At 42.6% G+C, this 14193-nt stretch overlaps 1 protein-coding gene across 1 annotated transcript in view; it reads right to left on the bottom strand.

The window, feature by feature from the left end:
• LOC150048950 (UDP-glucuronosyltransferase 1A6-like) overlaps positions 1-10019 on the bottom strand; it is a 37582-nt gene extending 27563 nt beyond the window's left edge. Inside the window, exons 1-2 of the mRNA XM_090355077.1 lie at positions 9915-10019; positions 5928-6786 (exon numbers count right to left, since the gene is read on the bottom strand). Coding sequence (XP_090211203.1) covers positions 5928-6785 — 858 coding nt within the window. The 5' untranslated portion in view covers position 6786; positions 9915-10019. The remainder of the gene's footprint in view (positions 1-5927; positions 6787-9914) is intronic.
• Positions 10020-14193: the final 4174 nt, after the last annotated feature.

Below are 14193 nucleotides of genomic sequence, written 5' to 3'. Positions count from 1 at the left end.
TAAGCTCAGGGCCTGAGCACTGTCCTTGGATTTTTCTCAAGGCTAGAGCTCTACCACTTGAGCCTCAGTACCACTTCCAGCTTTTTCTAAGTATGTGGTACCAAAGAATTGAACCTGGGTCTTCGTGCATGCTAGGCAAGCACTCTACCACTAGGCCAAATTCCCGGCCCCATCTACTTATTTTTTAAAATGAATTTTCCTTCAGTTACAGCCACATAACTACATATTTTTCTGCCCTTCTACTCACAAGACAAATCCTATCTTTTGTTCCCTTCTACTAAGACCTATGCAAAAAGACTTGAGTCTAGGCTGAGGGTCTTTAATTCATATGGTATGGCTATAAAAGCAAGAGAGTGGGTGGAACAGCTGACAAATCAGAACTGGGATCTGTGGTTGCTGATGTAGCAGCTGCTGTCACAAGGGAAGCTGTCAAACACCACATCCAGTGGAAGAGGCAGCAAGCTTCTGCACATGGAATCCTACCCCTGCCCATACTCAGTTATCTCCTATATACATGGGACTGCAAGAGATATCCACAAGTCATCAAAGGGAGCGCAGCCCTGCTGTGTATACCAGAATGACACTGTAGCTATGTCACTGCAAGGTTCTGTGAGGCCACAGCCCTTCCTCTCACAGGTGTCATAGGCTGAGTCAGAAGAAACATTTACTTATAGACTAGGTCATAGTCATGGCATCTGCTGTTCTCAATCAGACATGTCAGTCCTGACTACAATCATGAAGATATATAAAGCAAAAAGTGAATGCCATAACGTGCTTAACAGTATCCCCAATTAGGCTATAGTTCTGATTCCAAACCTAAAATCATCTCACTGAAGCTTTTATTATGAAAAAAGAATCTCAAAGTATGCCTAGAACAACTTCTACTGTCTAATAAGAGTCATTGCTCCTGTCTGACCAGTACTACCCCTTAGCAATAGTTGTAAAAGTCTCCCCAATGTGTGTGTGTGTGTGTGTGTGTATGTGTGTGTGTGACAGAGAGAAAGAGACAGAGACAGAGAGAAACAGAGACAGAGGGAGACAGAGACAGAAAGACAAGAGTGAATGTGAGTGTCCTAGGGCTTGAATTCAGGGCCTAGTTGTGTCCCTGATAGTTTGTGCTCAAGGCCAATACTGTACCACCTGAGGAACAGCTCCACTTGAATTTTTGAAGTTCACTGGAGATAAGAATCTCACAGACTCTCCTGTCCAGACTGGCTTCACGCCACAATTCTCAGACCTTAGCCTCCTGGATGGACCCACATGAAGGGCAGTAGATGTAATTGTCCACCAGGGGGTGTTCGAGGCTCAGAGGTAGCAGAAAGAGTAGGACAGAGTAGCAGAGCTTCAAGGGTTATAGCTAGGGGTCAGGGGAGGAGGATGGTGCCCTGAGAGTTGTGAGGACCCTGGGCTCTGGAGAATGATTCTCAGCCATTTTTGAAACATTCCCCTAATCCCAATAAATGTCTGAGTCCACTCTGTACCCCTCAGGTAGATACAAGTCAGTGTGTGAATGGGCTTACAATGCCCCCTGATCTAAATCAGTCCACTCACCTGTTATCACACATTAGACTTGTCTAAGAACACATGGGACCAAATCTTTAAACCTTTTAAGTTCTCTCGGGACACCAAAAGGAAAAAAAAGCTTTAAATTTCATTAAGTTGGGCTGTATGAAAATTTAAAATTTCCACTTTAGGAGCTTCATTGCACATAAATAATACCTCTATATTTTTATTTTAACAGAATGTGCTGAAAACACCAATGAACTTCTAAAGGAATAAAACATGTTTCCAAATGAATAAAATGTGTTTCCTGAGATTTAAAAGGCAAAAAATTCTACCATTCAATTACCTGTATATTCTAAGATACACTAACAGAAAAAGACTTGTATCTAATTTTTCTTTTTTCTTTTCTTTTCTTTCTTTTTTGCTAGTCCAGGGCTTGAGCGCAGTGCCTGAGCACTGTCCTTGGACTTTCTCAAGTCTAGAGCTCTACCACTTGAGCCTCAGCACCACTTCTGGCTTTTTTCTATGTATGTGGTACTGAGGAATTGAACCCGGATCTTGGTGTATGCTAGGCAAGCACTCTACCACTAGGCCAAACTCTGTATCTAATTTTTCTTTTGTACGTGTGTGTGTGCATGCGTGCAAGTGTATATGACTTGGTATTGAGCCCAGGGCAGGCATTCTACCACTTAAGCTCTGTCCCTGTCCCTTATAGTGGGGTTTGTTGGTTTCATTTTTGTTTTTGAGATCAGGCCTTGCTAGTGCTCCCCCTCACCATCTGCTGCCTCTACCTCCTGAGGAGCTGTGGACATAGGCATGTAGGAAAAAAGAAAGGAAGGAGGGAGGAAGGGAGGGGAGGGAAGGAAAGAAGGAAGAAAGGAAAGAGAGAAAAAATGAAGGAAGGAAGGAAGGAAGGAAAAAAGAAAGAAAGAGAAGAGCAAAGCAAAGGAAAATAAATCTTGCCATGTTTCCTTAAACCTACCAGCAAGGTGCCAGCCTGGGCACCCTCAGGGACTATATACCCAGCCCTTTGAGATTTCAGTAATCATTTGCTCTGAGCAACTACTGCAACTAAGGGCCAAATGGAGCTGATGCAGAACTACACATGGCTGCTTTTATGCAATAGCCTAAACTTCCCAGGGTTACTACAGGAACAGTTCCCAAAGATGCCTTCTGCATAGCCCATACGTGTGATTCCCAGGATCAGCCTAAAAAAATTAAATAGTAATACATGCCACTACACAGATAAACTATAAAATAAAATATGCTAAAAATGTAGACATCAATTTTATATATTTTGTGGGTTTGTTTTTTTTTTTGCCAGTCCTGGGCTTGAGCTCAGGGCCTGAGCACTGTCCTTGGACTTTCTCAAGGCTAGAGCTCTACCACTCGAGCCTCAGCACCACTTCTGGCTTTTTTCTATGTATGTGGGACAGAGGAATCGAACCCGGGTCTTCGTGCATGCTAGGCAAGCACTCTACCACTAGGCCAAACTCCCAGCCCCAAATTTTATATATTATAAAACTCAGTTTATTCAAAATGTCCAGGATGTACAAGACTGGGGATAGAAAGGATTCTAAGGGTTGTCTAAGACTGGGGTAGGGACATAGGAAGAATGATCCGTTATAGGTAAGGGGCGACTGAAAAAATTTAAATGAGCGAATTCAACCATGTATGAATTATATCCCAGTAAAGACAGATGTTCTTTTAAACTACATAAAAATATTTTTTAAAATTTAAATCATTTAGTCTCTTCTAGCATTACCAAGTCTTCTTCTTCTTCTTCTTCTTTTTTTTTTTTTTTTTGCCAGTTCTGGGCTTGAGCTCAGGGCCTGAGCACTGTCCTTGGACTTTCTCAAGGCTAGAGCTCTACCACTCGAGCCTCAGCACCACTTCTGGCTTTTTTCTATGTATGTGGTACCGAGGAATCAACCCCGGGTCTTCATGCATGCTAGGCAAGCACTCTACCAGTAGGCCAAACTCCCAGCCCCCAAGCCTTCTTAATGCTTTTGTTAACTTTATGGACACACAAGCTCAGCTAGCACTTTGCTGCACTAGAGGAGGGCTCACCACAGGAAACCTGCAGCCAACAGCACTGTTCACATCTACTATCTTCCAAGAACAACAGTTATTAAATACACAGGAGACACTGAAAGTGTGGTGTTATAAACTTTGTTCTGTGTTGGGCAATGACTTTAAAAGTGCCTGTTAAGAATGACTTGGCATTTTGGGTTTGCCAAGTAGAATGGGTGTGTTTTTGGAGCCATAAATCAAGGCTTTTTTTTAATAATCCTCAGTATAGCTCCTCTCTCTTCTCTCGTTTCACCCCTCATGGCTTTTCCTTTCTCGCTCTTCCTCTTCTTGCTCTCTTTTAAGATGGGGTTTTCCTATGTAGCCCAGGCAGATCTGGAAATCATAACCCTCCTGCCTCAGCCTCCTGAGTAAAGACTTCACATGTATATGCCAAGCCTGGATCATCTCTTCTTTCATAAGTCATTGATTGAGGTAAGACTACAGAATGTGCAGCTGTTGCCAGAGGATGGGAAGGGGGCTGTTGAGGATTGAGCCCAGGGTCTCATACATGCTAAGTACCCTCTAGCTCTCCAGCCCTGGTCTCAAGTCATCCAATCACAATACTCATAGTACCGGACTGTTGGAGGCCTTCAGATGAAAAGCGCATTAACAAAGAAAATTCTGGAAAAGAAATAGTGTAATTCCTTAGAAAGCAAAAGTCAAAGTTCAGCAAAATAAGCCAGGTGCCAGCGGCTCACACCTACAGTCCTAGCTACTCAGGAGGCTGAGATCTGAAGATCAAAGTTCAAAGCCAGCCTGGGCACCGAAGTCCGTGACACTCTTACATCCAATTAATCACCAGGAAACTGGGAGTGGTATTGTGGCTCAAGGGGTAGAGTGCTAGCCTTGAGCTGAATAACTCACAGACAGAGCCCAGGCCCAGAGTTCAAATCCCTCAACTGACAAAAAACAAAAAAGAAACAAACATAAAGAAAAAAAACCTGTAATATGCTGAATATCATTAGTCATTGAGAAAATGCAAATTAAAGAAATGTTCATTAAAGCTGGGCTCACAAGGATAGTACTATACTCACAGGACCACACCTAGAGCTGACACATGGGTAAGATGACACTTGGTGGGGGGTATAGCTGGCACACACATTTGGACATGCAGTATGTATAATATGCCCCCTTGGAATACAATTTTGCATAGTAAGAAAAGCTCAATTCAGGAACTGGCGATATGGCTCACATGGTAAAATGGTAGCCTTGAGCTGAAGAGCTCAGGGATAGTGCCCAGGCTCAGAGTTCAAGCCCCATGACTGGCCAAAAAAAAAAAAAGAGAGGAAAAAGAAAAGAAAAGCTCAATTCATACCTAAAACACAATACAAACATTCCTGACTGCAAATTAACCCAGGAGAAACGAATACCTTGGTCTACATTAAGACTTGCACATTAACCCCTTGTATAATTATTGTATACAACTTAAAAAATAAACTTGTACACACACACAAAAGAGAAAAATTTGGCATGAAAGAAATAAGGGGCTGGGAGTTTGGCCTAGTGGTAGCGTGCTTGCCTAGCATGCACGAAGACCCAGGTTCGATTCCTTGGTACCACATACATAGAAAAAAGCTGGAAGTGGTGCTGAAGCTCAAGTGATAGAGCTCTAGCCTTGAGAAAAGTCCAAGGACGGTGCTCAGGCCCTGAGCTCAAGCCCAGCACAGGTAAAAAAAAAAAAAAAAAAAAAAAAAAGAAATGACAAATCTTTCAAAGGAATAAGAATTTGAAACGCAAAATAAAAATCACCCCACAGATCATTATTTTCCAAATCTGGGTCCTACATCAGGAAGACATAAAGAAACACGTCACAGGCCAAACTCATTCCCACCACTTGTCCTTTGTTGTTGTGGCTAAGTCCCTTTAAAATATAAAAACTGGCTGACTGATAGTAAATTCTGTATAGCCTCCAAACCAAAGAGCTCCTGGATACTTAGTCACATCTGGGAAATGTGGCCCCCTGGCCTCTGTTTGCTGACCCTCAGGTTTAGAGCACAGGGAACATGGGACAAACATGAAAAGTGACTTTTGACCTGGACGGATCCTCTTGCTCAAAGTTGCACTTCTTGGACTAGAACATTTCCAAAGATCATTCAGGAGTCCTGTGACTGTCCTCAAACCACCCAGCCAAGTAAATTTCCTATTGCTAAGCACAAGCCCTTCCTCTGTCCATTCAAATTCCTGGGTACCTCCTCAGACTCAGGAATACTTTTCCTGGCATCCCCTTCAATGTATTTTATTATCCCAGGTTAGAGATGGCTGGAAGAGCCAAATGAGAGAGAGGAACAGCCTGTGCCAACTACACCTGCTCTTGAAGAAGCAGGGCAATTAAAACTAGTAAATCCACCCACCTGAATCAGCTCTCCACTCTTCTCACAGTTGACCCCTCCAATGAAGACCATGTTGGGCATGACTGGCCTTGGATACTCAAGCACAAAGTCATATCTTAAAAGCCACAGTGCATCCTGATACAAGGCAGGTAAGTGCACATCTCTCTTGAGGAGCTCTGCTGCCAGGACTTCGTACTTAGAGTACAGACAATGAAACAGATAGCTCTCCAGGAAATTGGCAATGAAGTTGACCACTCGCTGAGGAAAAGTCATGTGGTCTGAGAATGTCGTGTAACACCTGGGAATGTAGGACACAGGGTTTGGGCTCTGGCTAAATGCATGCTCCAGGGAACAGGGGAAGCCCCTGAAGAGGTACACAGAGGGCAGGCCCAGGTACTCTGCCAGGATCACACCACAAGGCAAGGCCGGGTCTGTGAACAGAGCATCGAACTTCGTCTCTCGGAGGAACTTTAAGGTGGCTGAGTCCTTCAGGAGGCTCTGACAGTTGAAGAAGAACATGTCAATAACAAACATGTTGTTTCTGTACTCTGTCTGGGCGGCGGTCAGGAGTGATCGATTGTCAAAGTGGTGGTTCCCAAAGAGACGGAAGCGATTCTTCAGCTCCTCTTTATCATACGGCACTGGATAGATTTTTCTCGTGTAGTATTGGGATTCTTTCAACAACAAATTCACTTCAGGTACCAGTACCATGATGTCATGCCCTCTGACACTGAGATGCTCCACTATATCATTCATACTAAGCCAGTGGCTTCCATCCTGAGGGACTACCAGAACCTTGCCACCTAAAATCGTGCCCCAAAGTGTTAAGAAGACAAGCCCTGCACGGACTCTCTGAAAGGCCGGAAGGAGACAAGGCATCCTGGAGGGAGTTAAAGTGACACTAGTGAATGGCTGACAGTCTAAAGCATAGGGCTCCTGGCTACTTCCCTTATATAATCGGAATCTACCTGCCTCTCCCTGCTGGCAAATCTTGCCCTCTTATACAAAAGAAGCTAAATTAATATTTAACACATAGTCCACTCTGATCAGACAGGCCCTTATTAGCTTTCCCCTGAGAGTGTAGCTTTCTTTTTTTTCTTATCGCCACCTACCTCTTCACCTTTCTCTGTCTCTATTCTTTCTCTCTCTCTCTCCTTTTCCCTCTCTCCAAAGAGTCATTCTCCAGTTTGAAGACATGTTGGGGAGTGCCCCGGGACCTTTGCCAGAACTCTGTCCTGAACTGGAGTCCTCACCATGCCTACATTAATAGCTGTCAATGCTCTGCCACATGCACGCCAACTTTACACAGAACACCCAGGAGAATTAACAGACAAAGATTTCAAGGTTTGAGACCACAGAACAGTGATGATGCCTCCAGATTCAGGTCACTGCAGAGATGGCTGGAGGAAACAGCGTACAGCAGAAAGTCAAGTGGGCCCTGGAAGAAGCTATGTTAACCTCTTTCCCTGTTCTCTTGCTGCAGCCATTATGACTGGGGATTTTCTGTTACATATAACCAAGTCTAGTTCTTTCAGATTTGTACTTTGAGACCCTATTTTCCCCTTCAGTGTGGATAGTAGACAGCCTCTTCTCCTTCCCAGCTGGGTGAGCTCATAGCTCTGTATTCTAATTGCCACATCTCAGCAGTGGAGGTTGCATCAGTGCCCATGCCAGGGTGATGAAAGAATGATTTGAGCTAATTGTGGTGAGCGCAAGTGCGTGTGAGGATGGGTCCCACCTGCATGCTCTGACCAGGAAGCTGAGTTTTAATTTGGCATGAACTCTGGTATGGTGCTGTTTGAAAAAAAAAAAATATATATATATATATAAACCTGAGAGGGAGAAGGAGAGGGAGAGAGAGAGACAGTGTGTGCACTTATGATCTTGTTCTCTCCAGTGAACAAGAAAAAGTACAGGGGCCAGGCATGCGAGGTGGCTCATGCCTGTAATCCTAGCTACTCAAAAGCCTGAGATCTATCTGAGGATCAAGATTCAAAGCCAGCCTGGGCACAAAAGGACCTGAGACTCTTATCCAATTAACCTCTAGAAAACAGGAAGTGGGGTTTGACTCAAGGGTAGGGTAGTAGCCTTGAACTGAAGAGCTCAAGGACAATGCCCAGGCCCAGGGGTAGGGCAGTAGCATTGAGCTTCTGAAGAGCTCAAGGACAGTGCCCAAGAATAGTTCAAGCTCCATGATCCACAAAAAAAAAAAAAAAAAAAAAAGTACAGGGGATGGAAGAAGTCTGGTGGAGGAGAAAAGGGAAAAACTGGGACATAGCAAGGGAAAAGGTGACATTGTCCAAAAAGAAATGTACTCTTTACCTGATTCATATAACTGTAACCACTCTGTATATCACCTTCATAATAACAATAAAATATTTAATAATTTTTAAAAGAGAGAAGAAATTGTGAAAGTGGGGCCAGAAATTTGGCTTAGTGGTATAGTGCTTGCCTAGCATGCACAAAGACCTGGGTTCAATTCCTCAGTACCACATCCATAGAGAAAGCCGGAAGTGGTACTGTGGCTCAAGTGGTAGAACTCTAGCTTGAGGAAGTCCAAGGATAGTGCTCAAGCCCTGAGTTCATGTCCCAGGATTGGCAAAAAAGAAAAAAAAAAAGAGAGAGAGAGGGAAAAAAAGAAAGAAAAAAGAAAAAGAAACTGTGGAAATGTATATTGTGGGAAAACAGCAAGACATTCAAGTGTTTGTGGCTCAAACAGCCAAAGGTAGAAACAACAATGACAACAAAATGTGTATCAGACAGCCTAGAACCATCTGGGAGGACTCCACTGCCTTCTTGCTTTGGTGGATAGAGAGCCTGTCCCTTAGCTTCTGGTGTTTGCTGGCAATCTGTGGTGCTTCTTTGTAGGTGAAAGCCTCACCTGGCCTTGCCTCCTCTTCCCCTTCTCCCTATGTGCATATTTTATGCCAAGGTCTTATAGAGTTAGGTCTCATCCAAAATGATCTCAACTAATTACATTTGTAATGACTCTAGGTCCTTTTGAAAGCACTAGAAAAGACTTTAATGTATCTTCTGGGAGAGTTGGGGGAGTGAGGGACACTGGCACCGGTCCTAGGCTGTAGGCATAGCCATCTTCTTACAGGGGAGAACAAAGGCTGGTAAGACTGTTTTATTCCCACGCTCGATGTTCACTCAAATAGTGAGGTTCACCACAAAAGAGGAATCTGAAACATGTCATATTGATTCTATAACAGGCATATAAGGAAAAGACCAGCTCCTTTTTCATTGCCCACTCATCCCAGAACACCCCAGATGTAAAAAGAAGGGTGGCTAGAATTCAGTTACCATGCTAGCTACAGTAGCTATAGAGTTGGCAAAAAAAAAAAAAAAAAGCCACACAAGTTAGGGCTCAGTTCCACATGATTTACCCACCCTTAGACACCCACATCTTCCGTATGATGTGGCTACAAACCAGAGGTTCATCTAATCCCCTTCTTGTGTTTGACTGCTTGTTAAAGTGGCTCATAGAACTGAGGACAACAGCTTACTTAACTACTGATGTATTACAAAGGATACAGTTGAACAGCAGATTAAGAAACACAAGGAGGAAGGCATGTATGTGGGAAGGGAGCTAAAACTGAACTCCCAGGGTACACACCTTTCCCTCCACACCTTCAGTAAATAGGGTGCTCTTCAAATGCTCTGCTGAGTTTGCATGTGGCCTTCATTATGTAATTGGTATTATTTATTATGTAAATGATCAGCACAACCTTCAGGTCCTTTTTCCTCTCCTTCAAATCTCTGATTGGTTTCCTAGCAACCAGCTCTCCTCCTTAGGCAGATCCCAGAAGTCATTGCCCATCCCTGTATGAACTAAGGTGTGGTCTAAAGGGGCCTGTTACAAATAACTCAGCCCACTTTTGTCCTTCCATTGCTCAGGAATTTACAAAGTTTTAGAGCTCTGGCCAGGAGGAACTGGAAACACAAATAAGAATATATATGCATTTCCCATTATAAATCACAGTATCACAACACATAGTTACTCACCTTTAGGAAACTAGGGTTTAAGAAGTGTGAATCTAGCCAGCAGGTGGTGACAGCCCGGGAGGGAGTCAAAAAGCCTGGTGTCTGCCTCCAGTCAGATCAGACAGTATTGCAATTCATTTCCTGAGTTTCTCAACAGGCTCCCAGGGTGGGAGGTCATGTTTGTTCTGCCTGTGAAACATAACACTCTGGGAGGGCCCAGAGTATGATGGCTGGGGAAATGAGGCTGTCCTAGGAAAAGGTAGTTTCCAGAATGACTAGAACAGACTTGCTCAGCACTAGTCAAGCCAGGGCCTGTCCTAACCCAGGCCTTTGGAATTGTGTGAGCTTAGACTGGAAAGGAAGAATCCCCAAGTGCGGAGCTGGCTTCAGAAATACAACTAAGATAGCTTGTTCACTACTTGAGGCATTCCAAGTCTCAACTAAGTCCAAGTTGGGGGCTGACCTTCTTTTTTTTTTTTTTTTTTTGCCAGTCCTGGGCTTGAGCTCAGGGCCTGAGCACTGTCCTTGGACTTTCTCAAGGCTAGGGCTCTACCACTTGAGCCTCAGCACCACTTCTGACTTTTTTCTATGTATGTGGTACCGAGGAATTGAACCTGGGTCTTCATGCATGCGAGGCAAGCACTTTAACCACTAGGCCAAACTCCCGGCCCCGTGGGGGGCTGACCTTCTTGGAGCTCTCCAAGGAAAGAGGCACCAGCAGTGTCTCCTGCTTACAAAGGTCGATGTGGTGGCTCATGCCTGTAATCCTAGGTACTCAGGAAGCTGATATCTGAGGATCAAGGTTCAAAGCCTTTTTGTCCAGATTACAAATATAACAATTAGCAACTGTAAACATCCGGAAATTATTTTTACAAGTGAAACAGATACTTTGTACCATTTAATTCCCAATACAATACACACACAAAACTTAAAAAAAAAAAAAAAAAAAGCTGGGAGCCGGCGGTGGTAGCTCACGCCTATAATCCTAGCTACTCAGGAGGCTAAGATCTGAGGATTGAGGTTCAAAGCCAACCCTGGCACAAAAGGACCCGAGACTCTTATCTCCAATTAATCTTAAGTAGGGCTCAAGGGTAGGGCAGTAGCCTTGAGCTGAAAAGCTTAAGGGACAGAGCCCAGGCAGAGTTCAAGCTCCCTGACCCACACACACAAAAAAGAAAAGGTCTGGGACCAGAGGGTATGAGCATCCTGCTTTGACACTCCAGGGAACTTACACGGAAGCAGTTCAAGGCCTCTGGAAGCATAGAGGGAGCTGTTCCCTTAATTCCTCTCAGTCCTGGAAGCCTGGTCACCCCATGAGTCCTGTTTGCAGTCCATAATCTTTCAGAGCATGTTTCATAGCCTGTAACTCACTGACTTACATCTGCCTCTCCATTAGACAAAGGTCTGCCAGGTAAGCCAAGTTCATTTGATTTTGGCCATATCCCAAGTACTCAGCTAGGCACACAGGGGCTCTCCATAGATATTGATCCAATGAAGGCATATTAATACTAAACAAAGAAGAAATTACCAATTTGATGTTATTGTGTAGAGTAACACTATCCACACCATCAAAATCAATTCACTATTCCTGGCAAACATTCAAGGAAATCTCACCTCCAATCTGACCAGCCAGAAGTCAGGCATTTCCAAGCAGCTTCCTGTCTACATAGGAAGGCAGTCAACTATAGAGGAAAGATACCTGGGGAAGCTCAGATTGTCCCAGGCTGTGTAATTGCATCCTGCATCCTACCCAGCTGTCTCCAGACCTACAACTGCCTGGATTCCATAATTCGAACCTGAATTCCTTCCATCTGGACCATTCCTTCCATCAATTCTAAGGAAACTCACCAAAAGTTGTAAGAGACTAGGCATGTTCTTTCCTGGTAAATCTATTTTAATACTTCCCTGAAAAATGACCCTGCCATTCTGCTTCAAGTAACTAACAATATCACATATAATCAAGACTATGTTGTCAGAGGAAGCCCTTGGGAAAATCTTTTAGGTAACCCCTAAAATACCAGGACTACATGCTACACAAACACACACATATAAGCATTCTCTCTCAACTTCTTCTCTCTCTCCATCCTTTTAAGCAATGTTTCCTTCTCATCAAAGACATGAGATTCACTCCAGGACTCCTGTTGTCCCACAATACAAAAACTGCATGATTTCCCCAGAGACAGACTGCCTGCCTGCAACAAGAGCAGAGAAATACATACTGACTACAGATAGTTCAAATGAAAAATTGACTTTTTTCTTGTGCTCCATCCAGATTCTCAGCCAAAGGGTTCCCTTTGAGATCTCAATTACTCTTCGTGAATTTCACTATCATGATACTTGTTAAGTATATAACCTTCCTCATGCATAAAATCTTACACACATTTAGCTCTTCTGATAGATATATAAAACCATCTATTTTATTGCTATACACACAACCATATATAGACATGTGATTCAATAAAACAATATTTTTATAGATGCAGTTATAATGTTGGTCATATAAAAGCATATATGGCCTCTAAAGCTTTAGGTCTCTAAAGCTCTCAAGTAACCCAACGGACCACTCAGAACTAGTTACTGGTTCAGGCAGTTGTTTTATACCCAAAGGTGTGGATGTGTCCTGGATGGTACTTGGTGCTTTACTGATGTAAGACAAAGGGGACTAAAGCCTTTAAACAGGCTCACCCAGGAGCAGAAAGCTGTGTCTCATTTCCACACACCTTTTGCAGTACCAGCCTTCTAGAGAGAGTACTATCTCACTTTGTCTCCATTTGGCTGAAAATTCATTTTTCACAACATGTCAGTCTATGAGAGAATATGACAGTTCAGTTCTAAAATCTGTTGTATTTTCTAAGAAGTCAGAACAACATATTAAAAAGTGAATAAAATACCTAATAAAATCATACAATGAGATTAGACACGAAATGCTTTTCCCAGAAATTAGACACCGTGCATTTGCTAAGAATATTACTCTTACACGTGTCAAGACATTTTCAATTGCAAATGACAGAATCCTAGTTTAAACTGCCTGAAACTACAATATATTTTATGATGTTTTAGAGGCATATGTCCCCCCCAAAATGAAAATAAGCCATATAAATGCTGGGTGGAAAAACCATATCTAACAATTTACAGACTAATCACTGAAACTGGGAATTGAACTATTTGTAAGATAAATATGCAAAACCTAAGACTGTACCTTATTTATAAACAATTCAGAATGAAGTTAAAGGAAAATAACCTTTTGCACAGTTATTTTGAAAATAAATCCCTAAGAATGAGATTCATTAAGACATAAAATAGCAATAGAAAGTTAAGCTATACAAGGGTAGGGCAATAGCCTTGAATTGAAGAGCTCAGGGACAGCGCCCAGGCCAGAGTTCAAGTCCCAGGAACCCTCCCCCCACAAAAAGAAAGTTAAGCTATAAAAGTTTATTGATAGACATGAAAGAAGATTTGAGTAAGGAAAAAGAGGGCACTTGGATAGGAAAACACAAGAAGAAAGCATACTTATCTTCCTCAAACTAGAAAAAAATAATTTAAGGTAACAGTAACTGATCCCTAATAGTATATTTTTTTCTTTTTTTGCTCTTTATTTGCAGAGTATATCAGCAGTGAATTTAAGTCTCTCATGATAGTTTCCCACACCTTTACCCTAATAGTGTATTTTATTAGCTATTATTATTCTTTATTAACATTAATCCATATAATGGTGTGTTTGGTTGTTTTTTTTAGAATTTAAACAATCTATTTAATTTTCAAATCAAAATGTTATAAATGTGAACACATTATAAGAATCACCAAAAAAGGGCCGGGAGTTTGGCCTAGTGGTTAAAGTGCTTGCCTAGCATGCATGAAGACCCAGGTTCGATTCCTCGGTACCACATACATAGAAAAAAAGCCGGAAGTGGTGCTGAGGCTCAAGTGGTAGAGCTCTAGCCTTGAGAAAATCCAAGGACAGTGGTCAGGCCCTGAGCTCAAGCCCAGGACTGGCAAAAAAAAAAAAAAAAAAAAAAGAATCACCAAAAAAGGTTAGAAAAAAAAGAATTCCATGTCTTATAGGCATTAAAATGTGCTAAAAAGTTACTTCATCAAAACATGGTATCACCTGTGGCTAGGAAATTGAGTCAATAAGACAAAAGTGAGAGTTAAGAAGCAGATGAGATTTTGAGAAGAGAGGAAGACTGGAAAGTTGTTTCCTCATTGTCAACCTTGAGTAGCCATTGACTTCTCACAGAACCTGCTGGGAGTAGGAGATTCGAATAGAATCCCTTTTCCCTCCCGCCTTCAGTGAGATTTT

This window comes from Megascapheus bottae, chromosome 21 (genome assembly GCF_031878675.1).
Source record: "Megascapheus bottae isolate mThoBot1 chromosome 21, mThoBot2.hap1, whole genome shotgun sequence".
Classification (NCBI taxonomy): domain Eukaryota; kingdom Metazoa; phylum Chordata; class Mammalia; order Rodentia; family Geomyidae; genus Megascapheus; species Megascapheus bottae.
This window is presented reverse-complemented; position numbering and strand designations above follow the sequence as displayed.